General features: G+C 55.1%; 2 protein-coding genes across 10 annotated transcripts; both read right to left on the reverse strand.

The window, feature by feature from the left end:
- Positions 1-2,498: 2,498 nt before the first annotated feature.
- On the reverse strand, positions 2,499-7,644 carry LOC109024570 (glutathione hydrolase light chain 1-like). Of its 9 annotated transcripts, XM_055375318.2 has the most exons (6): positions 7,445-7,483; positions 3,876-4,085; positions 3,516-3,643; positions 3,302-3,414; positions 3,107-3,220; positions 2,499-2,802 (listed from the first exon to the last, which is right to left on the reverse strand). In XM_055375318.2, exons 1-6 carry the CDS (start codon positions 7,477-7,479, stop codon positions 2,656-2,658), a joined length of 747 nt encoding a protein of 248 aa, XP_055231293.1. In that variant the 5' UTR covers positions 7,480-7,483; the 3' UTR covers positions 2,499-2,655. The 9 variants fall into 9 exon arrangements, with proteins under 9 accessions (XP_055231293.1, XP_055231286.1, XP_055231287.1 ...); XM_055375311.1 differs by lacking the exon at positions 7,445-7,483 and adding an exon at positions 7,506-7,644 and having other exon boundaries at positions 3,107-3,414; XM_055375312.2 differs by lacking the exon at positions 7,445-7,483 and adding an exon at positions 7,506-7,615 and having other exon boundaries at positions 3,107-3,414; positions 3,876-4,063.
- Positions 7,645-15,569: 7,925 nt separating this feature from the next.
- Positions 15,570-19,986, reverse strand: LOC115931972 (breakpoint cluster region protein-like). The gene is made up of 6 exons (XM_063704707.1): positions 19,901-19,986; positions 19,698-19,837; positions 18,508-18,642; positions 17,456-17,561; positions 16,818-16,980; positions 15,570-16,097 (listed from the first exon to the last, which is right to left on the reverse strand). The coding sequence occupies exons 1-6, from the start codon at positions 19,984-19,986 to the stop codon at positions 16,008-16,010; spliced, it is 720 nt and encodes a 239-aa protein (XP_063560777.1). The 3' UTR covers positions 15,570-16,007.
- Between the last annotated feature and the right edge of the window lie 3,881 nt (positions 19,987-23,867).

Raw genomic sequence — 23,867 nt, forward strand, 5'->3', positions numbered from 1 at the left:
GTGCAGGGACCGCCCGAGCAAAGGCCCAGGGAAAAGAATGGGTGTCATTCTGGTCCTGACCCGAGGCACAGCCAGGAAGGTCCCTGTGGGGAAAAGAAAGAGATATCAGACTGTTACTGTGTCTATGTAGAAAGAAGTAGACGTAAGAGGCTCCATTTTGTTCTGTAGTAAGAAAAATTCTTTTGCCTTGAGATGCTGTTAATCTGTAACCCTATCCCCAACCCTGTGCTCACAGAAACAAGTACTGTGTCGACTCAAGGTTTAATGGATTAAGGGCTGTGCAGGATGTGCTTTGTTAAACAAATGCTTGAAGGCAGCGTGCTTGTTAAAAGTCATCACCACTCCCTAATCTCAAGTAAGCAGGGACACCAAACACTGCAGAAGGCCGCAGGGACCTCTGCCTAGGAAAGCCAGGTATTGTCCAAGGTTTCTCTCCATGTGACAGTCTGAAATATGGCCTCGTGGGAAGGGAAAGACCTGACCGTCCCCCAGCCCGACACCCGTAAAGGGTCTGTGCTGAGGAGGATTAGTATAAGAGGAAGGAAGGCCTCTTTGCAGTTGAGATAAGAGGAAGGCATCTGTCTCCTGATCGTCCCTGGGCAAAGGAATGTGTAAAACCCAATTGTATATTCCATCTACTGAGATAGGAGAAAACTGCCTTAGGGCTGGAGGTGGGACATGCTGGTGGCAATACTGCTCTTTAATGCATTGAGATGTTTATGTATATGCACATCAAAGCACAGCACCTTTTTCTTAACCTTGTTTATGACACAGAGACATTTGTTCACATGTTTTCCTGCTGACCCTCTCCCCACTATTACCATATTGTCCTGTCACATCCCCCTCTCTGAGATGGTAAAGATAATGATCAATAAATACTAGGGAACTCAGAGACTGGTGCCAGCGTGGGGCCTCCGTATGCTGAGCGCCGGTCCCCTGGGCCCACTTTTCTTTCTCTATACTTTGTCTCTGTGTCTCTTTCTTTTCTCAGTCTCTTGTCCCACCTGATGAGAAACACCCACAGATGTGGAGGGGCAGGCCGCTCCTTCAGGTCCCTGAATGTCCTTCCTCAGGAAATGATGGGGGGAGGGACGATGAGAATGAAGGAGAGGAGTTAAGTCCCTCACCCCCCGAGGTAGTCCTGGGCTGAGCCCCATGGGACCTGGAGAACCAGGGTGTACCCCACCAGCGTGTCGGGTCCAGGAAGCCTCGTGGCCAGCTCCCACTTCTCTTGCTGCTGTGCAACCCAGAGCAAGGCCTGCCCCTCCAGCTTCAGTCTTCTCCCCTGCAAATGGGGCCACGGCCTTTCCTCTCAGGCCAAAATAAGGATTGAGGCCGGGTGCAGTGGCTCACCCCTGTAATCCTAGCACTTTGGGAGACTGAGATGGGGGGACTGCTTGAAGTCAGGAGTTAAGACCAGCCTGATCAACATAGTGAGACCCCATCTCTATTGGTTTAAATTTTTTTTAAAAAATTAAATAAATAAAATAAGGATTGAGGAGTGACTTGTACACCATTTGAGCCCACCTCCATCTCACCCCTGCAGAGCCCCAGAGACACAGCCCTCCAGAGCTCAGACCCAGTGGGACTTGACTCCACAGGCAGAAAACCCTGTTTGTCTATGGGCCCTTTGGAATCACCAGGTCTTCGGGGCTCCTGAAGGATAGCCCCGACCTGGCCTCACCTGGCCCCTGGCCCCAGTGCCCCTGGTGATATCCAGGTGCTGGGCTGTGATCACCGCCTCCCACCAGCCCACCTCCACCAGCCCTTCCCAGAACCCTGCCCCAGGTGTTGGAACTGTGCACAGAGGAGGGAGCAGGCCCTGAGGGAGGCCTGGAGGGGCTGCCGATGGTGAAGGCTGCTGTGTCGAGCTGTTTCCTTCCGGACCCACTCCCTCTGGGCTGCGTCCCCGGCTGGTCCAAGCCCTGATCCCTGGGATCTGGGGACATCTTCCCGTTTGCTGTTCCCTGAGAACCAGGCCTCCCTCTGGAGAGGATCACAAGCTTGGGTTTCACTCTGGGCTTAAACTTGGAAACCCCCCAGGGGCGTGGCTCTGACCGAGATGTTTTCCTCCAGCCTGTTGCCCAGTTCCCATTCCTCGGACCTCAGCTTCACCTCCAGTGTCATCGGCAGGGTGAGCTGGACGCCTACGGGTCTGAGAAGGCGCCCGGGTTCCCAGCATCAGCTGGCCACCCTCTGCCTAAGAAAGTGCCAGGGTCGTGGCACCCCCTGGTGGCTGATCCTAGGTAGTGTCACTGCCCAGCCCCAGTAAGGGAGGGCCTGGCCCCAAAGTCCGAGGGATCAGGGTGGGAAGGGGCAGAGCTTGGTGTGAACCTTCCCCTGGCCCCCAGCCATGTGCCTGGCTCTCCCCATGCTGAAGATGCTGAGGCTAGTTCCAGTGCCCGCATTGTGAAGATCTCCGAATCCCACCTCTCTGTTCCTCCCCAGCCAGATGGCTCCATTTCACACACAATACACTGAGGCCCAGAGAGTGGGGAGACAGGCCGGGGAGGCCACCTGGAGCCTGGCACAGTGGCCTCATTTATTGTGCTGCTCTGCTGCTCACAGGAGAAGCCCGTCCCCCAAAGTCCTCTTCCTGGTCCTGGTGAGTATTTTGTCCCTGGATTGCTTGTCAGCCTTGTCCGCCTGGAGCAATCAGTAGCCAGCAGGTTCCCTGCCTTTCCTGGAGTCCGAGGCAGCTGCCCAGCCACCAGCCGTGTGGACGATGGCTTGCACCACAGCGATGAAGGTGGACGCGATCTGGGTGTGATGGTGCCGGGTCTCCAGGGCTGCAGTCACTGCCTGGGGGTGGGAGGAGAGGGGAAGCCTGAGCAGGGCTCCAGATGCCACCTGAACCACACCTGTGTGGTCACAGGCCTTAGCCCAGGTGGTGCCATTTCAGGCCAGGTCATCAGGAAGAGCAGGTTGGGGCCTGCTGGGTCTCATTGGAGCAGGGGGCTTGGCCCTCATGGCACAGGGGCTCCAGATGGCCCAGGCACTAGAGAGAGGACACCAACCATTGTCCACTCTGTGATGATCCAGGCCTCCAGCCCAGGATGCCCTGGGGCCCCACACCGTGACTCAGTTTCTCCAACCCCCAGCCCACCTGGTCAATGTTTCTCTCCACTGTCGTGACATTGGGCAGAAGCTGGTTGTGCAGCCGGGGCTCCTCCACGGCCCGCTTCACGTCATAGTCGAACCAGAGGTTGTAGATGATGGCCTGGGGCATGGGAGTGTGATCAGCATGGCTTGGGGGCTGTGCAGGATGGGCACGGCCAGGGAGAAAAGGTGTGACACATACCAGTGCAGTGGCCGTGGTGATCTGTGTGCCCCCAGCAGCTCCCACCACCATCCGGACCTGGCCGTCCTGGCCCACCATGATCGTCGGGCACATGGACGAGAGCGGCTGCTTCCCTGCGGCCGATGGGAGAAGACAGGGATGCCCGTCAGCTGCCTGCCCAGGACACCCGCCCCTCTCCACCCCAGTCCCCCACCCCCGGACCTCCACCCCATACCTGGCTGGATGAAATTGGCAGGTGAGGGGGGTACCCCAAACTCGTTGGTGATGCTGGGAGAGCTGAAGTCGTCCATTTCATTATTGAACAGGATCCCGCTGACCGGGGAGCAGACCTTGGAGCCAAAGCTACCGCCCAGCCAGGTCAGACAGTGCCCGACCTTGTCTGGCCCAGCCTGGTCCCTATCCACCCACTGAGGCTCAAACATACTCACTGAGAGGCCCAGGATAAGCTACCAAGGTTGGGCCTCAGTTTCCCACCAGGAAAAGAGGTGATGGAGCCACCTTACTGGATAAGTGGGCAGTCCCTGGGCCACCCGCCCCTGGCCCTTTCCCACCCAGGTGGCCCAGCAGCCCCTACTAGAGGTTGATGGTGCTGGTGGCGGACACAGCACTGCCGTCCTCTGCGACGACAGACAGGTGAGCAGTGCCCCCATCAACCGGCGTGTAGAACTCGGGCTTGTAGTAGGAGATCGGGTGAGTGGTGTCGTCAGAGATCTGGGCCCGGAGCTGGGCAGCGAAGAACTCAGAGGTCATGTTGCGGACCACCTGCCGAGACCCCAGAGCTGGCCTGAGGAGGTGGGGAGGGAGGGTGGGGAGGGGGCACAGGTCTCAGAAGGCCCTTGACTGTGACTCTGACCGCAACCCTCTGGCAGCCACAACCTTCCGTGGCTCCCCAGGACCCAAGGGCAGGCCCAGGACCTTGCATGGCCAGTCTGGCTCCCTGTCTCTGTCGCGTTCCAGCGACTCTGAATGTCTGTCTGCCTGGTCCTCAGCCTCCAGACCCTTGCTGCATTCAATCACTCATTCCTTCATGCAAAAAATATTTCTAAAGTTTGCACTGCATGCCTGGCACTGGGGAATCAACGGGGAACAGACACTTAGGTCCTGCCCTCATGCCAAGAAAAACAAACACACACAGGGAAAGTGCTGAAACCACAAGCCAGGTAAGGGGAATCAAGAGGCATGAGGTATGGGCAGAGTGGTCAGGGAGGGCTTCTCAGAGGAGGCAACGTGTGAAAAGAGCCTGGAATGTGGCCTAAATGGTCAGTGCAAAGGCCCTGAGGCAGGTGGTATAGGCTGGTGAGCGATAGGCAGAGAGTGAATGGAGTGGGGTGGGGAGAAGAGGATGAAGATGCAGGCTGGGGCCCATCCCACAGGACCTCCTAGGTCCCATAACAACTGGCTTTTGCTCTGTGCCATGCAGGCTTAGGGCAGAGGAATGAGCAGGCTGGGGAGTGTTTTCACAGGGTCCCTCTGGCAGCTATGACGGGGATAAGGATAAAGCCCAAAGGGGAGGCTGTGGGTATCCACCAGGCAAGAGATGATGGCCTGGGTGGGAGAAAGAGAAGAATCAAGGATGGCGCCGACTAGCGAGGTAAACCCTGCAGAAGGGGCAGGTTTGGGGATGGTCAGGAGCTTGATTTTGGATACTTCATCAGACCTGAAGAGCATGGGTGCACGTATAAAAAAAATAAATAAATAAGCATGGGTTCACGGGCAAGGGCGGGCTGAGAGATGAACATGGAGGTATTGACACTGAGTGGCTGCTGGATGCCATGAGCCTGGCCAAGATCCCCAAGGCAGTGGCGAGGAGGTGAGGAGGTCAAGGAGGAGACAGAGGATGGACCCGAAGGCCGAAGAAAATGCCTCAAGAGAGTTTCAACACCGGGCGCGGTGGCTCACGCCTGTAATCCCAGCACTTTGGGAGGCCGAGGCCTGTAATCCCAGCACTTTGGGAGGGGGATCACGACGTCAGGAGATGGAGATCATCCTGGCTAACACGGTGAAACCCCGTCTCTACTAAAAATACAAAAAATTAGCCGGGTGTGGTGGCGGGCGCCTGTAGTCCCAACTACTCCAGAGGCTGAGGCAGGAGAATGCCGTGAACCCGGTAGGCGGAGCTTGCGGTGAGCCGAGATCGGGCCACTGGAATCCAGCCTGGGCGATAGAGGGAGACTCCATCTCAAAAAAAAAAAAAAAAAAAAAGAGAGAGTCTGACTCTGTTGCCCAGGCTGGAGTGCAGTGGCGCGATCTCGGCGCATCACAATCCCTTCCCCGTCCCCGGGTTCAAGTGATTTTCCTGTCTCAGCCGCCGGAGTAGCTGGGACTACAGGCGCGTGCCACCATGTCTGACTAAATTTGTATTTTTACTAGAGACGGGGTTTCACTATGTTGGCCAGGCTGGTCTCCAACTCCTGATCTCGTGATCCGCCCGCCCCGACCTCCCAAAGTGCTGGGATGCGTGAGCCTCCACGCCTGGCCACTATTTTTTCTTTTTCTTTCGTGTGTGTGTGTGTGTGTGTGTGTGTGTGTGACGAAGTTTCGCTCTTGTTGCCCAGGTTGGAGTGCAATGGTGTGATCTCAGCTCACTGCAATCCCCGCCTCAGCAGGAGAGCAGGAATCGTCAGTGATCCACTGGCGGATCTGCAGCCATTGTGCGCGCCAGGTCTTCCCATGTCTTTTGTGCGCGCGCCCCTTCTTCCAGTACCTATCCTGCGGGCGTCCCCTAGCCTCCCGCCATTGCCAGCAGGTGCTGAGATCGCGCCATTGCACTCCAGCCTGGGGGACAAGAGCAAAACTCCATGTCAAAAAAAAAAAAGGATGAAAATTTTGGAAACATATGGAAGAAATCAAATGGATTTCTAGCTCAACTAAATCGTAATTATTCAGTGTCTAGTTTTTCCAAGAAACCACATATTTCATGTCCACAATCAGGGCCACAGTCCCAGCTCTCAAGTGTGGTTGTTTCCTAAGCAAATTGAAGAACACAGGCATAAAAGTTCATTAAATCAATAAACCTTTTTCTCTCTGTCTCTCTCTCTCTCTTTTTTTTTTTTTTTTTTTTTGAGACGGAGGTTCGCACTGTCACCCAGGCTGGAGTGCAGTGGTGAGATCTCGGGTCACTGCAAGCTCCGCCTCCCGAGTTCACGCCATTCTCCTGCCTCAGCCTCCGGAGTAGCTGGGACTACAGGCGCCCGCCACCACGCCCGGCTAATTTTTTGTAGTTTTAGTAGAGACGGGGTTTCGCTATGTTGGCCAGGCTGGTCTCCAACTCCTGACATCGTGATCCGCCCGCTTCCGCCTCCACCTCCCAAAGTGCCACCGCTCCCGGCCTTTTTTTTAGGACAGAGTCTCGGCCCGGCGCGGTGGCTGACGCCTTTAATCCCAGCACTTTGGTAGGCCGAAGCAGGCTGATCACGAGGTCAGGAGATCGAGACCATCCTGGCTAACACGGTGAAACCCCGTCTCTACTAAAAAATACAAAAAATTAGCCGGGTGTGGTGGCGGGCGCCTGTAGTCCGAGCTACTCCAGAGGCTGAGGCAGGAGAATGGCGTGAACCCGGTAGGCGGAGCTTGCGGTGAGCCGAGATCAGGCCACTGGAATCCAGCCTGGGCGACAGAGGGAGACTGCGTCTCAAAAAAAAAAAAAAAAAAAAAAGAGTCTGGCTCTGTTGCTCAGGCTGGAGTGCAGTGGCGCGATCTCGGCGCATCACAATCCCTTCCCCGCCCGCCCCCGGGTTCAAGTGATTCTCCTGTCTCAGCCGCCGGAGTAGCTGGGACTACAGGCGCGTGCCACCATGTCTGACTAAATTTGTATTTTTACTAGAGACGGGGTTTCACTATGTTGGCCAGGCTGGTCTCCAACTCCTGATCTCGTGATCCGTCCGCCCCGACCTCCCAAAGTGCTAGGATTATAGGCATAAGCCACCACGCCCGGCCTCTTTTTTTTCTTTTTCTTTTTTTTATCTGGAGACTGAGTTTTGCACTTGTTGCCCAGGCTGGAGTGCAATGGTGCGATCTCAGCTCACTGCAATCTCCACCTCAGCAGGAGAGCAGGAATCTTCAGTGATCCACCGGCAGATCTGCAGCCATTGTGGGCACCTGTTCCTCCCGCGACCTTTGTGCCCGCCTCTCTCCTTCCAGTACCTATTGCATGACCCCCCACGTCCGCCTCCCGCCATTGCCAGCAAGTGCCTGGCGCGGGTACCTGGCTGCGCTTATTAATCCGTTAAGCTCGCTCTGTCACGGGCGCCATTATGTGCTCACGCGCCCGCTCCCTCAGGTTTAAAAGGCGCGTTGCCCGGCAACAGAAGAAACTGCTGGCTTAGCCTTTGGCCGAGTTGGCGGCTGGACGAGGACGCTCAGAGCCCAGCTCTCGAGAGTTCAAGCAACCGACGGTTCCCCACTGCTCCCAGGAGCGGTTACCTGGGCACTCTGTGCCCCTCCTTCCTGTTCGGGCCCAGGCCGAGGACCTGCCAGTAGGGCTCAGTTGCCTGGAGCCCGTTCAGCCCATCCCCCAGTTCACTTTGCTTGTGGGATCTCCCCGTTGCTCCTGCCCGTGGACTGAGTGGCAGGCCATCCTACAAGCACCCGGACACTTGACATCAGTGGTGTCAAGACAACTCTAAGAAGGTTTTCCGTGATCCCGCAAGCCCTGCGGTCCTTCCTGGGATCCTGCCTTCAATTTGATTGCACAGGTACCACAGCAAGCCAGTGCTGTGTGCTCCGAGTTCCAGGGCGTCCTCCAGCTCAGCCACTGCACTGAGAACATGGACTCTCTGTGGGGCCCAGGAGCCGGGAGTCACCCCTTTGGGGTCCACAACACCCGGCTGTCCCCAGACTTGTGTCCAGGGAAGATAGTGTTGAGGGCCCTCAAGGAGAGCGGGGCAGGGATGCCTGAGCAGGACAAGGACCCTAGAGTCCAAGAGAATCCTGGTGATCAGAGAAGGGTCCCCGAGGTCACCGGGGATGCATGGTCTGCATTTCGGCCCCTGCGGGACAATGGAGGCCTCTCTCCCTTTGTGCCCAGGCCCGGGCCTCTGCAGACAGACCTCCATGCCCAGAGGTCAGAAATCAGATCTAACCAGACATCCCAGACCTCCTGGACGAGCTCCTGCACCAACCGAAATGCCATCTCCAGCTCCTACAGCTCCACGGGAGGCTTGCCGGGGCTAAAGCGGAGGAGGGGGCCAGCCTCATCCCACTGCCAGCTGACCCTCAGTTCCTCAAAGACAGTGAGTGAGGACAGGCCTCAGGCTGTCTCTTCAGGTCACACCCAGTGTGAAAAGGGAGCAGATATAGCACCAGGGCAGACACTCACCCTCAGGAATGACTCCTCCACATCCGAGGCCTCTAGGCCCAGTACACACAAGTTTCCCCTGCTGCCACGCAGGCGAGGGGAGCCTTTGATGCTGCCACCTCCCTTAGAGCTGGGGTACCGGGTTCCTGTTGAAGACCTTGACCGGGAGAAGGAGGCGGCATTCCAGCGCATCAACAGTGCGCTGCAGGTTGAGGACCAGGCCATCTCGGACTGCAGACCCTCACGGCCTTCCCACACTTTGTCCTCACTTGCAACAGGGGCTTCTGGTCCGCCTGCGGTTTCTAAAGCACCCAGTATGGATGCACAGCAGGAGACACACAAGTCCCAAGACTGCCTGGGCCTACTGGCCCCCTTAGCATCTGCTGCAGGGGTCCCCTCTACAGCTCCCATGTCTGGGAAGAAGCACAGACCACCAGGCCCCCTGTTCTCCTCCTCAGATCCCCTTCCTGCCACCTCTTCCCATTCCCAGGACTCAGCCCAGGTCACCTCGCTGATTCCTGCCCCCTTCCCAGCTGCAAGCATGGATGCGGGCATGAGAAGAACAAGGCGTGGCACTTCTGCTCCTGCAGCTGCCGCAGCAGCCCCTCCCCCCTCCACATTGAACCCCACGTTGGGGTCACTACTGGAGTGGATGGAGGCCCTTCACATTTCTGGGCCTCAGCCACAGCTGCAGCAGGTGCCCAGAGGTCAGAACCAGAGATCCCAGACCTCCCGGACCAGCTCGTGCCCCAAACGAAAGGCCATCTCGAGCCCCTACAGCTCTACGGGAGGCCTCCCGGAACTAAAGCGGAGGAGGGGGCCAGCCTCATCCCACTGCCAGCTGACCCTCAGTTCCTCAAACACAGTGAGTGAGGACGGACCTCAGGCTGTCTCTTCGGGTCACACCCAGTGTGAAAAGATGGCAGATACAGCACCAGGGCAGACACTCGCCCCCAGGGGTGGCTCCCCCAGATCCCAGGCCTCTAGGCCCCGTAGACGCAAGTTTCCCCTGCTGCCACGCAGGCGAGGGGAGCCTTTCTTTGATGCTGCCACCTCCCTTAGAGATGGGGTACCGGGTCCCTGCTGAAGACCTGGACCGGGAGAAGGAGGCGGCATTCCAGTGCATCAACAGTGCACTGCAGGTTGAGGACCAGGCCATCTCGGACTGCAGACCCTCACGGCCTTCCCACACTTTGTCCTCACTTGCAACAGGGGCTTCTGGTCTGCCTGCCGTTTCTAAAGCACCCAGTATGGATGCACAGCAGGAGACACACAAGTCCCAAGACTGCCTGGGCCTAGTGGCCCACCTGCATCTGCTGCACAGGCCTGTAGTCCCAGCTACTTGGGAGGCTGAGGCAGGAGAACGGCATAAACCCGGGAGGCAGAGCTTGCAGTGAGCTGAGATCGTGCCACTGCACTCCAGCCTGGGTGACAGAGCGAGACTCCGTCTCAAAAAAAAGGAAAAGAAAAAAAGTTCTTGTGACATTTGTGTATGAAATCAGCCTTCACTACATGGATAGGACCAGCACGCTTCCGCGGCACGACTCTGCGATCTTACTACATATTTTTTATTTTGTATTTTTTTTATTCCTTTTGAGACAGTCTCACTCTGTCACCCAGGCCGAAGTGCAGCCGAGATCTCGGCTCACTGCAACCTCCACCTCTTGGGTTCAAGCAATTCTCCTGTCTCAGCCTCCCAAGTAGCTGGGACCGCAGGCACACGTCAAAACGCCTGGCTAATTTTTGTATTTTTAGTAGAGATGGAGTTTTGCCATATTGGTCAGGCTGGTCTCGAACTCCTGACCTCAGGTGATCGACCTGTCTTAGCCCCCCGAACTGCTAGAATTACAGGTGTATGTTTATTTATTTATTTATTTAAGATGGAATCTTGCTCTGTATTTATTAAGTTATTTATTTGAGACGGAGTCTTGCTCCATCGCCCAGGCTAGAGTGCAGTGGTGCAATCTCGGCTCCCTGCAACCTCTGACTTCCAGTTTCAAGTGATTCTCCTGCCTCAGTGTCCCAAGTAGCTGGGATTACAGGTGCCTGCCACCACAGCTGGCTACTTTTTATATTTTTAGTAGAGACAGTGTTTCACCGTCTTGGCCAGGCTGGTCTCGGGCTCCTGACCTCATGAACCACCTGCCTCAGCCTCCCAAAGTGTTGGGACTACAGGCCTAAGGCACCATGCTCGGCCATATTTATTTATTTAATTATTTAGAGACAAAGTCTTGCTCTGTCACCCAGGCTGGAGTGCAGTGGCACCATCTCAGCTCACTGCAGCCTCTGCCTCCGAGGTTTAAGCGATTCTCATGCCTCAGCCTCCTGAGTAACTGGGACTACAGGTACTCACCACCACGCAGGGATATTTTTTTTCTATTTTTTTTAGAGACACGGTATCACCATGTTGGCCAGGCTGGTCTCGAACTCCTGACCTTAGGTGATCTGACAGCCTCGTCCTCTCAAAGTACTGGGATTACAGGCATGAGCCACTGTGCCCGGCCTCTCACTACATTTAAGTGACGCCATGGCTCATGCCTGTAATCCTGGCACTTTGGGAGGCCAAGGCAGGTGGATCACTTGAGGTCAGGAGTTCGACACGAGCCTGGCCAACATGGGGAAACCCCGTCTCTAGTAAAAATGTACAAATTAGTCAGGCGTGATGGTACAAGCCTGTAGGCCCAGCTACTTGGAAGGCTGAGGCAGGAGAATCACTTTAACCGGGAGGCAGAGGTTGCAGTGAGCCAATATCATGCCACTGCACTCCAGCTTGGGTGACAGAGTGAGACACCGTCTCAAAAAAAAGAAAATAGAAAAACATATGATGCCAGGGTGTCTCGGCCTCAATACCTGCATGAGCACAGTCATGTCCAGGCCAGGGCTGCTGGTCGAGGTCCGGCCCCATCTCTTCCAGCAGAAAGGGAGTAAGCTTGCAGGGAGGCTGGGGGACAAGATCCCAGGATCTCAGCCTCCGCTCATGGATCAGCTCTGAGACCCCGAGTGAGCTGGGGATGCTCTGTGTGCATTGGCTTCCCCAGCTGTCAAGTAAAGGGATTGGATGAGGAAGTCTTGTCAAGGTGGAATGATCTCAGATTTGGGGCAGCAGTGAATGATCCCGCTCCCTGGGCCATGCCAGTGGCCCGGCCTCGGCTCAACACAGCCCCAACACTCTGGAATGGGGATGAGGGGGCAGTCAGCTCTTGCTCCTAGTAAGAGAGATGCAATAGGGCTCTGTGGCTGAGCTGGGTGCCTTGCCTCACACCTGTAATCCCAACCTTTGAGAGGCCGAGGCGGGAGGATTGCTTGAGGCCGGGAATTTTGACAATAGCCTGGACAACATAGCCAGACCCCATGTCTACAAAATAATAATAAAACACACAGCTATAGTCCAAGCTACTTGGCAGGCTGAGGCAGGAAGTTCCCTTGAGTCCGGGAATTGGAGGCTGCATTGAGCTATAATCGCACCACTGCACTCCAGCTTGGGTGACAAAGTGAGACCCTGTCTCTAAAAGAAAAAAAAATTGGCCTGTGAGCATGGGTTTGATCTTCAAACAGGACCGGGAGGGTAGGGACAGACAGTGCTGTCACCCTTAGGTGCTGAACACTCAGGAACGGGCCAGCGGCAGCCCTGTCCTCACCTGCAGACACCAGATTGGGCAGAACAGCACGTGGCACTTGCAGCTCTTGCAGTGAGGGCAGAACCCAGTGTCAACCCTTCTGCCTGTGGGAGGGGCTGCTGAGGCCTGCAGAGAGGCCAGGGTGGAGGCTCATCCCCTTGTCCAGCCCTTGGTGTGGTCTCCACCAGGTCCCCAGCCCACCAGTGTAGGGCGCCCCTGAGCCTGCTGCTGCCACGGGCCCTGTCTCTACCCAGGACGTCCCCCCACCCTCGCAGTGTCAGGGAAATGATCATGGTGGTGGTGACACTCTGCAGGCAGGGCTGCTGAGAGAAGCTGAGAAGGGTCACACTGCAGGCAGGGGCCCGTGTGACAAGCCCCTCTCACCCCGAGAGAGCTGACCAGGCAGCTCACGAGCAGAGCCACATCCCGGGAGTCCGAGAAAGGTTCTGGCTGGGCTCAGCCACCTCATTGGCCACGGGCAGCCTTTGTCGTGTGAGCCTTGCTCTCCTGGGGAGGCTCAGGCTGACGGCTGATGTGGGCATTGCCGAGGGTAACCTGTGGCCCAGTGTATATGGCCGGCTCTCCTCAAGCTGCATTCATTCAAAGTAGGACCCAGGGTGCATGCCCATCTCCAGCCCAGGGCAGCTCCCCTGTAAGCTGGGTGAGCTACTGAAGCCAAGGCGGGAGGCAGCTGACAACACCACCCACGGCCCATGCGGAGGTGGTAGAAAGGCTGGACTCAGCAGGAACACCAAATCCCGGACCAGGCAGAAACCACCCAAGACTGAGGAGCTCGTGCCAGAGCGGTGGCCACAGGTAAGAACCCGGGCCCAGGCTGTGTGTGGCGGGAATCCTCCATGTCCCAGGGCTTAGCGTAGCAAAGGAAGACCAGCCGGGTCACCCTGGTGGCCATCTGTCCCTGTCCCACCTGCAGAGTCAGAACAGCCTCTCCGCAGTGGGGATCATCTCTCTCTGCTAAAGCAATAGCGGTCCCTGCCCCAACCAGACTACCCCACTCAGTGGGGTTACGGATGCTGCTCCAGCATCCTAACACTGCCCAGCTGGTGCCTGCCTGTGCTCACCCACACCCCCCAGGCCGGCCTTCCCTGCAGCCTGGGCTTGGCCACCTTGGCCTGATTGAGCACTAAGGACTCCGGGGCACCCAGCCCCATCACTGCACCTGCTGCTTCCAGCCCCACCCCACCGGCTCTGGGGTTCTTCCCAGCGGCGCTGATCATGAAATCAACATGCACACAAGTCATCTCAGGAAACTTTTTAATGAAAGTGTCGGCCACGGTGGTGGGTAGGTGGCTGAGCTCAGATTGCAGCTGCTAAGACACCAGCCACTTACCAAGAGAAAGCCAGGCTGCTTCAAACCCAGGGCCCGAGGCAAAACAGCATCACTTCTGGTCGGGGAGTCTGGAAGCCATGCCTTGTGGGAGGTCACACTGGCATCTAGGCCTTTGCCTGCATTGCAGAAGGAGAGCCGGGTCCCCCTCCTGGAGAACGCTGCGTTCCCCAGCCCCACACCGGCTTTGCCACCACACAGGCTTTTGAGGCAGGAGGTGGGTAAGACGTAGCTGTAGACCCAAAGCAACCACCAGCCCTGGGACCCTGCGGGAGAGGAGCACTTTTAGAACATGGAAAAGTGTGGTCATCCCATCATTAGACAGCACACATCTTACATAAATAAAAAGTCGTATGGGGAAGGAGGTTGGGGAGGGAATAAAAAATTGGCACAGACATTGATAGACTGGTTTCCAGTTTCAAGGTAATAGATGCACATCATGAGACCAGAGGAGGCAGAGACAAGGGCTGGATTTGGCTTTTCTAAGCAATATGTGTTCCTGTGCAGGGCTGAATGGTCGCTGAGACAGAGATGGAAGCCAGGACAGGGGAGCCCACCGGGCCCAGATAGGTACAGAGAGCAGAGGCTCCTGTTCTGTCCTTGCCACCCATGAGGGTGACACTGCTTGTAAATGGTGGCTGTGCTCTCCCAGCAAGAAAAAAGCACAACTAAATCCACACTGCACACAGACGCAGACAGAAAGCCTTCAAGTGGCTCTGTTTTCTGCTCCCTGCCTTGCCAGGTCCACAAGCAGAGAGGAGTGTCAGGCGCATGGCCCCACTGTCAGGCTCCCCAGTGAGCTGCGGGTTCAACAGGAGCTGCCCACTGACACACAGGGGACACCCACTCCTCCCACCTTGGGAGCGGTTGCCAGACAGAGCCCCACTGGGTGCTGGTGTCATCCAGGGACCCCACACACTTCCTTAAATGTGATCCTGCTTCCCTCTGGGCAGCTGCATCCTCTCCTCCTGCAGGACCGTCTGGAAACTTGGCTCTCAGTTTGCTCTCCCTTCTCTCCTCTGCCTGCCCCAAGCCCCTCTTTCTAAAAAAGTGATGCCATGTTCAAGGGATTATTTCTTGAAAATACTTGGCGGCCTCCATGCTTCTGTTTTCTTTGAGCCAGGTGGTCAGGAGGGCTTACAAAGAATGCCTGGGCTCCCCCGCAGGTGTCGGCAGATAGGGTAGCGAATGGTCCTGTGCCTCCACCTGCTCCGGGAGGGAGTCTCCCATCTCTAGGCCTGGCCCCTTCCTAACCCTCCACGGATCCTGTTCTCCAGAGACTTCAGAACCCACTCCTGAGAACAGCGGAGCCAGGCGCTTAGAGGAAGACCAAATGCTGCCAGGACACGGATTGTCCAGGGATTACATTCCAGCATCTTATTAGGTATCTGGATCTGTTGAGGAAAAAATTAGAAACTATGTATAAAACTTAAAAATATTCAAGCATCAAAAGGTTATTTAGGATGAAAGTTTTAAAACAAGTCATCAGCAAGCTGCTGCCACCAAGTGGAGACTTATACAAAAGTTGAGCGAGTCCACTGAGCTGAGAGGACAGAAATGAAGTCACCTGTGCTGGGGCAGGGGCAGGGGCAGGGACACTGGGGGCAGGGAGTGTGTGGGCAGAGAAGCCAGAGAAGTCCAGGCCTGTGGAAGCCAAACAGGAGAGCGTGGGCCGGAAGGGCGGTCAGGATTGGGGGACGAGGTCGCTCTCCCTGGAGAACGAACCCTAAAGTGCGTAGCCTGGGATTCCCTCCCTGGGGGTCCTGTCCCCCGACATTTCACGGGCCTTCTGAGCTGCCTTCCAAGGAGGACTAACACGGCAACAAAAGACCCATTTCTGCACAAAAATCCTTCTGGAAAGAAAAAGAAGAAAGCCAAGAATGGAGTCAAAATGCTACCCAGTGCTGACTAAGCCTCTCAAACCCTGTTCTAAGTGGAGTGTGGTTTCTAAGTCAGGGAAATGGAAGAGGCCCCACCCACACAGGGACAGGGCCACGGCCCCCACAGGATGAAGCAGCAGCGTTTATTCAAGATACAACAGTGAGGGAATCCGGTCACGTTCCCTTCTCCCCAGAGAGGGCGCTTCTTGACAAGTGATTCAGTAGAAATCTTTTAGACTCTATAAGTTAAGTTCATAAAAACCACTGCTTTCACCCTGTCTCCCAGGGCCAGGCCTGGACTCTGAGATGAACTGGCTTGGGGCGCCCTCGGGTGGCCACATAAAAAACCCACAGTCTGAGGCCAGCCTGGGGCTTTCAGACCTGGGCGGGATCTGCCCAGGCCACCTGTCCTTCTGCTTTGGGCCGCTGTCTCTTGGCAGATGGCCTGACACCTGGGGGTAGCCCAAGGATGCCTCAGAAAATCTTGATTCCCACTCTACAGATGGCCCGATTAGCCAGAGGTTTCCAGGCCATCTGTCCGCCTCCAGGAGATGGACTGGGACCTTTAGACATCGGTGGAGAACAGGATGCTCTGTCTCTTGCTGTCCAGGGCAGGGATGGCCTCCAGCCGCAAGAAGTACGGCAGCACCTCGACCTGCCCTCGCAGAGTGGGGAAGAGGAGAGTGGCTCAGAGGGGGGCTCACAGCTGCTGGTGGGGAGGTCTTTGGGGCCCAAGCCCCCAAGTCCACCTCAGGTGCTAGAAACCCCTGCTGGTGTCATGAACCCCTTACAGTGAGACGGGGGTGGGGTGGGGTCCTGACAAGGCATGACTTGTTGGGTGGGGGGTGGTTATTTATTTTAGAGATGCACAGGGCCTTGCTCTGTCCCCCAGGCTGGAGTACAGTGGCTCCATCATGGATCACTGCAGCCTCTAACTCCTGGGCTCAAGCAATCCTCCTGAGTCAGCCTCCCAGATACCTAGGATTACAGATGTGTGCCACAGTGCCTGCCTAATTTTTCTTTGTATTTTTTCTGGAGATGGGGTTTGCTACATTGCCCAGACTGGTCTCAAACACCTGGGTTCGGTTGTCCTGCCTCGGCCTCCCAAAGTGCTGGGATTACAGGCATGAGCCACCACACCCGAACACTTGGGGTGGTTTTAAGCCCCCAGCAAGGTGCACCAGCAGGACCAGGAGGTGGCCTGGGCACCCCCTATCACTCCCATCCATGCAAACCTAGGCAAGTCCCTCTCTCTGAATCTCAGCCACCACCACATACAATGCAAGTCGGAAGATGGGCAGGACTGGGGGTGGGGCAGGCAGAGACCACCTCTGTCAGGCTGGGGTTGCATGGGCTGGAGACTGTCTTCCCATACCTGGGACATGACCTCCAAGGACCTGCTGTCAGTCATGGTGATGGGCTGGCTGGGGTTGGCAGGGAGCTTGCTCTCCTTCTCGGAGGGCCGGAGCAGCGTGGGGCCAAAGACAGTGGCGAGGTTGTGCAGGGACATCTTATTGACCACCTCCTTCTCTGCCACCCTGTAGAGGACCGAAGCAGAGGGTGCTGTTTCAACGCCACCACCAGGAGAGAGGCAGAGGGGCTGTGCCGTGCTAGAGTCCTCAGGGAGGGAGTGACCTCGACCCTGGCTGTGCTGCAAGCTGACTCCAGCCTTGGTACTTCTGGGTCTCAGTGGCCCAGGACAAGGGGCCAGCTCTGGGCTGATGGGGAGGTCTTCATGATGTGCTTGGGAGGGAAGAGGGGGGTCCAAGTGCACTGCTGGCCACGGCCAAAGCTCTGAGCTCTTTGTTAAGGCCACAGTGCAGAGGGAGGAGGGTGGCAAAGAGGAGAGGCAGGGGTGGGGTGGCAGTGGTGCTAGTCCTTAGAAGCAGTGAGCTACTGCAGACAGGGGTCGGGGGAAAAGGTCCTTGGTGCTGGGGGTCTGGTGGGAGCAGAGGGGCACCCCAACGGCCTGGAGACCTGGAGTCCTGGGCAGCCACAAGAGAGCTGGGCTACCTTTCCAGGTGGTCTAGAAGGAAAAGGAAGGTGAGCAGGTTGGCCTCCGGCAGGGACGACAGCAGGTTGAGCATGCAGCTCTTCTTTGCAACTGGGTCTGAGAGAGCTGCAGGAGGCAGTGGGTTACTCCTCTGGGTTACGACAAGCCGGAGACCTCTCCCGAGGTGGTCACACGGAGCACCCGGGACACGAGTCCTTGCGCAGTTTAGGCTTGTCATCATCGTCACACCCACAGCGCTGGCCACCAGTGAGGACCCTGTGAGGGGCACCTGTGTGGGGTGTGAACCACCTGAACGCCTTTTCTCTACCTCGCAGGGGTCAGCAGCACCCGGTGAACAGCAGCAGGAGGAGCCGCTAGAGCAGCTGCTCGTGGGCAGAGCTGCCCTTGGACAACTCCTGCCACCACCCCCTCCCCAGAGGAGCCCAAGGCAGGGGAGGCTCAGCATGGAATGAAACAGGGGAGTGAGGGACACAAGGAGGTGGGAAGTGGGAGGGTCCCAGCCCCACCAAGTACGCAGAGACCCCCTCGTCGTCCTGGACACCACAGGGACACCTGCAGGCTGGGAGACCAGGTCCTCTGCGCATGGGCCCGGGAGGCAGACCTGCCCCAAGGGTGATGCAGAGGCCACAGGTGCTGCACGCACCAGCACCCACTATAGACATCAGCCTCCAGGTTGACTAAGGGTCAGGTCATGTTTGAAACCATGCTTGGCTGGACCAGGACCCATGGCAAGAGCACCTGGGCACCAGTGTTTAGCCCTGGTCTGCAGGAAGGAGGACAGCAGACTTTAGGACCCCACAGCACGGCAGTGCTGACCATTTCACCCACTTGGCCTCCTTGAGGAATAGGGATGGGGAGCCCTCTGGGGATGGGCAAGGGCTTCCAGGACAGGCTCGGTTCTGGTCCCCTGCTTTTTGAGGTTGGGTTAAAATGCCGACCATGGCAGAGGGGTTACAGCTCAGGTTCCCACACCTCGCTTTTCACAGCCTCCGAGGGCAGCAGTGCACGTGGAGGAGACGTCTCCCATGAGGCCAAGGCCTCCAGTGCTCACCGATGCCCTCTGCGAAGTTGGGGTAGAACTCGTCAGTGAAGAGGGGCTCGGGCAGCTCACGGAAGTACAGCTTCAGCGTGCCTGCGATGGCGTTCATGTCCGTCTCGCTCATCATCACCGACACGTCCTTGTTATCTGGAAAGAGCAGGGAAATGCAGCGGCCTCCTTGAAGATCCTGAGTGAGTCACCCACCATCCCTGCCTTGGCTAAAGCACCGTCCCTGCCATGCTGACCACTGTGTGGGTCCCTCCTGGGCTTTGAGCAGCTCATCTGACTCCTCCCAAGAGCTGTGCATGGTTCTGTGTCTGCAGAGTTGATAGGGGTGCGTGGGCATTCCCATTCCTCTCCCCTGCTTGGCCTGATGTGATGGCCAGGAGGAGGCCAGCGTGGCAGGACACAGTGCCTGCGTGGGGATTGGGTGGCTCTGCCCTGTACATGGCAACCACCCCTGCACCAGTGTCTTCTGATAGCAGGAAGGCCGTGGGAGAATCTGATTGGTTTCAGTGTTTGAACTGGCGTCTTCCTTTGGACCCAATTGGCCATTGGTGCTTACATCCTCACCACAGGCCAGGTTCATTCTGGGCCCCCAGAGGGAGCTGAAACTACCACAGGGCCCTCCCAGGGATGCTGGGCATTCTAGGGGTCCTGGTCAGGGTGGGTGGTGTGTGCTGCAAAGAAGGGTCTGCAGGCACAAAATCCTGTTGCTTTGAAGATGCTGGGAAGGACCCTCTGGGGTCTCAGTGCCCTCCCCTGGCATTTGAGGCAGGTCTGGGTCCTTCAAAGCCTGTGAGGGTTGGTGAGATGGAGGCGGAGATGCTGCAGCCCCGGCCTGCGCTGAATTTCATCAGTGCCCTCTGCCCACCACATCCTCATACAGGGCAGTGGACAGACCGCACTGAGTCCTGGGCTTCCACCTCCTGTCCACCCCCAAGGCAGGAAGGCCAAGTCCCCACAGAAGCCCCTGGTCCACTCCACCAAGTGGCATGAGTGGGTACGATGGTGTAAAAACTGGCTCCTATGGAAGCTGTTTGTACAACTCTTGTTTTCTCTTTTTTTAAAATAATACAACAGTAAATGAAGAAAAGACACAGAGAAGGATGTGACATGCCTGGGCCATGGAGCACTCTGAGATCTCATCGCGGACACCACTGCCCACACCTCCATCCCGTCCTGCGCAGGCCGACACTCACTGACGTCGAAGGCTGCCTTCAGTGCCTGGATGTCCGTGGCCACACCGGACACGCGGTAGATGCCCACCTCCTCCATGCCTCGGCGCTCGATCTCCTCCACGCACTGGCGCACGATGTAGGGCACCTTGGACCTCTCTCTCCTGCGGGAGGAGGGAATGTTCTCAGCGTCCTAACAGCCCTGCTTGGGCCATAACACAGGAGACCTGCTCCCTATCTGCACACCCGGAAGTGGGGTGAGGACGGTGACGAAGGTACCCAGGTCTGGGGCTGCACACAGAGCCTTCTGCATGCCTGTCCTCCCTCTGCAAGCTCTGTCCTCATTGCATGTACTTTCTCAGGAACCTTTCAAGCGGCCAGAACCCCTGCGAATCACACATGATCTTTGCGGGAAGGTCAGGAGGCCTGTCTAAGTCAAGTCAGCACGGGAAGGGCATCTGACAGATTCCAGGCCTGGGGTTAGCAGCCTGTGCCCCCAGCTGGGAGGTCAGACCCGGTGTTGGTCCTGCCACCCACGTGCTGTGTGAGAGGAGAATCCCTGACCCCTGCCCTGGGCCTTAACACACATCTGACGAATGAATGAAGGGTTGCCTCAGCACCGGTGCTCCAAGTCCTGCGATGCGAAGTGCTTTTCTCCTCTGAGTCTTAGCAATGGACAATTCCAATACCTCCACACAGGACACTAGAGTAAGAATCCTTCACAGTTAGAACGCAGTGCTGTGCGGAGGCCTTAACTTGAGTTCTGTTTTGCACCTGGATTTACCAGCACATCAAAGCTGCTTCGCAAGCCCCCTCATTAGCAGGGCTTATCTGGGGGAGCTGCTGATGGAGTCCTCGCTGCTCATGCCCACAGCCCTCCCAGAGTGCTATGCGAGTGGCTGCCATGCAGTTGGGGGTGGGGCGTGGTGTTTAGACACAGATAGGAGTCCAGGGTATGACTGATGGAGGCCCCGGCCCACGTGACCAGCAAGGTCAGAGGCCCAGCCAGATTCCATCCTGGGGAAGCAAATGAATTCTCAGAGGAAGCGGTCTGTGTCTGCATGAACTGCTCTCAAACCAACAAACAGGCTTCTCTTGGCAACTGACTCATGACAAAGGATTCAAGATTGTTTGAAAAAAAAAAAAAAAGGGAGCAGGGAGGCAGAAAGTCCTGGAAAAGTAAATTGTTTATTTTACAATAAGAAAGTGATTGCATATTTTTTTTTTTACCATGGTGGAAAATTAGAAGTCATTGTGAAAATGATGTCTACCCGCCTTGCTGATGAGTAGGATGTGATTTGGCTCTTTAGGAAACTGAATTTGCAGAACTTAAGAATATTGATTTATAAAGGGCACGGCCATTGACCCAGTCCATCTTATGCAAATCTGGATGCCATAAATAATATTTAAAAATGAAAGTATTGGGGTGGAGGTTGCAGTGAGCGGAGATCGCCCCACTACACTCCAGCCTGGTCAACAGCGTGAACTCTGTCTCAAAAAAAAAAAGAAAAGAAAAGAAAGAAGAAGCCATTCCCAACGTTGCTCATCAAATTATGACCATAAATTTCCAGGATCAGACTAACGGCTAAAGAGACTGATGCATCAACACCAGGCAGAGAATAAAGCAGATTTTTTTGTTGTTGTTCTGGAGAGCTTCTAGGAACTTGAAAAATACATATGCCACACTCTTAAGACCCGGTGGTTCTTAATCAGGGATGTTCATTAAAATGCTGGAAAACTGTAAAGACTTCCAGGTCCCATCCAAGGAGATTTTGCTTCTGATTGACTGGCTAGTGGCCTGGCCATTGGTATTTTGAAAAATCCCTCCAAGTGATTCTTTTACATCCCAGATAGAAAACCCTAAATTAAAGGTGAAAAAACCAGACACCAAGTGGCATTTAAATAAATGTCAACTTTAACTCCACAAAGCATCTGGTTGCATGTGGACAGAAAGAGAAGGAAAGAGGGCCCTATATCTGGATAACTTAGAAATGTGCTTCCCCTAGCAAGATATCTACCAAAATTAAAACCATATTTGAGGATGCTGGCACTGCGAGTAATATATAAATGATGCATGTAACGTCATTTAATATGATCTTATTTTTAAAAATGAGTAGAGTGGTGTTTTCTAGCTGTTAGTTTTTCCAAATATCAATATAGAAATTTGCCTTCTGCAGCTGCAGAGGCAATTCAGTTTGTAGCTTGCTTGCATGTGGCCTAGAGCCATAACATGGCCCAGGGCATCTCTGATCCACCCCTCCCACAACCACCAAAGCCAGAGACAACCAAATGCCTTGGGCCATCTGGTGAGAGAGGTAGCTGCATGGCAGTAAGAGTCCTGCTCTGAAGTAACAAGAGCCTTAAGGCCTAGTTTTGACTTACTGCTAACTTGCTGACACTGCACACTTGCTGAGTGATCTTGGGTGAATCCTTTCACCTCTCTGAGGTTCACTATGAAATGAGAGGTCAATGGTCAAACTTAAACACCTTCAGAGGTTGGGTAACATCAGTGAGTAAAATGGACCAGGCAGAGCACAAAGCGGAATGGTGCACACTGTGGCAAGTTGAGAACTTATGCCTCTGTAAAGGGGGCAGCCACCACTCAGTTACTGCCGATTACTCTATCTTTGCTGAGGACAGTTGCACAGGTAGTGCACTGCAGAAGGGTAACACCTTAGAGGGGTGTCATTTGCATCATAGATGCAAAATTCACAGGCAAAGACTGATGTAGTTTGTCCCTAAAGTTTTGCTTTGATTTGCAGATATTTATCCATGGCAGTTTCCTGAAAGATGTCTATAGAAGGTTTTGAGGAATGGGCACCTTTTAATTTGCTACTAAACTAAACCCCAAGGGCCCATTATATGCCAGCATGGTCCTAGAGATTCCACACTCATTCAGTTCCTTTTCATCATAGGAAGTGGGCATTATAATATCAGGTCCACTGTAGAGGTGGAGCCTGGGCGTGGTGGCTCATGCCTATAATCCCACCACTTTGGGAGGCCTACCTGTGCAGATCGCGGGAGCCCGGGAGTTCAAGACCAGCCTGGGCAACACGGTGAAACTCTGCCTTTACAACACATACAAAACGTTAGCTGGGCTTGGTGGCATGTCCCTGTAGTCCCAGCTATTCGGGAGGCTGAGATGGGAGGATCGCTTGAGCCTGGGAGGTCAAGGCTGCAGTGAGCCCAGATTGCACAACTATACTCCAGCTTAGGCCACAGAGCAAGACCTTGTCTCAAAAAATACAGTAAAATAATAAAAAGAAAGAAAGAGAAAGGAACAGATCAATAGGTACAATAAAGTAACGTTTGTATAAAAAAAGCAAAAGAACATATTTGTTTATTTGGATATTTGTTTATATTCATAAACTATCTCTAGAAAGATACCAAGAAACTGAGTCTATTTGGTTGTATCTGAGAAACTACAGGAATAGGGATGGGGTTGAGACGGTGCCTTCTGAATTTTGAAATATACAAATGTATTGTCTATTTAGAAATAAATGGGCCAGGTGTGGTGGCTAGGCTGGGTGCGGTGGCTCTCGCTTGTAATCCTGGCACTTTGGGAGGTCGAGACCGACAGATCACTTGAGGTCAGGAGTTTGAGACCAGCCTGGCCAACATGGTGAAACTCCGTCTCTACTAAAAATATGAAAATGGCCAGGTGTGGTGGCTCACCCTGGTAATCCCAGCACTTTGGGAGGCTGAGGCGGGCGGATCACCTGAGGTCAGGAGTTGGAGAACAGCATGACCAACATGGAGAAACACCATCTCTACTAAAAATATAAAATTAGCCTGGTGTAGTGGTGCATGCCTGTCATCCCAGCCACTCAGGAGGCTGAGGCAGGAGAATTGCTTGAACCCGGGAGATGGAGGTTGTGCCGAGCCGAGATTGCACCATTGTACTCCAGCCTGGGCAACAACAGCAAAACTTTGTCTCACAAAAAGAAACAACAACAACAAAACACACACACAAAAATTAGCTGGGTGTGGTGGTGGGTGCCTATAATCCCAGTTATTCAGGAGGCTGAGGCACGAGAATTGCTTGAACCTGAGTGGCGGAGGTCGCAGTGAGCCAAGATCAGGCCACTGCACTCCAGCCTGGGCAATAGAGCAAGACTCAATCTCTAAATAAATATATAAAATAAATAAATAAATAGTATTAAGACAAAAATCATAAGGACATTACATAAACCA

This window comes from Gorilla gorilla, chromosome 23 (assembly GCF_029281585.2).
Source record: "Gorilla gorilla gorilla isolate KB3781 chromosome 23, NHGRI_mGorGor1-v2.1_pri, whole genome shotgun sequence".
NCBI lineage: Eukaryota > Metazoa > Chordata > Mammalia > Primates > Hominidae > Gorilla > Gorilla gorilla.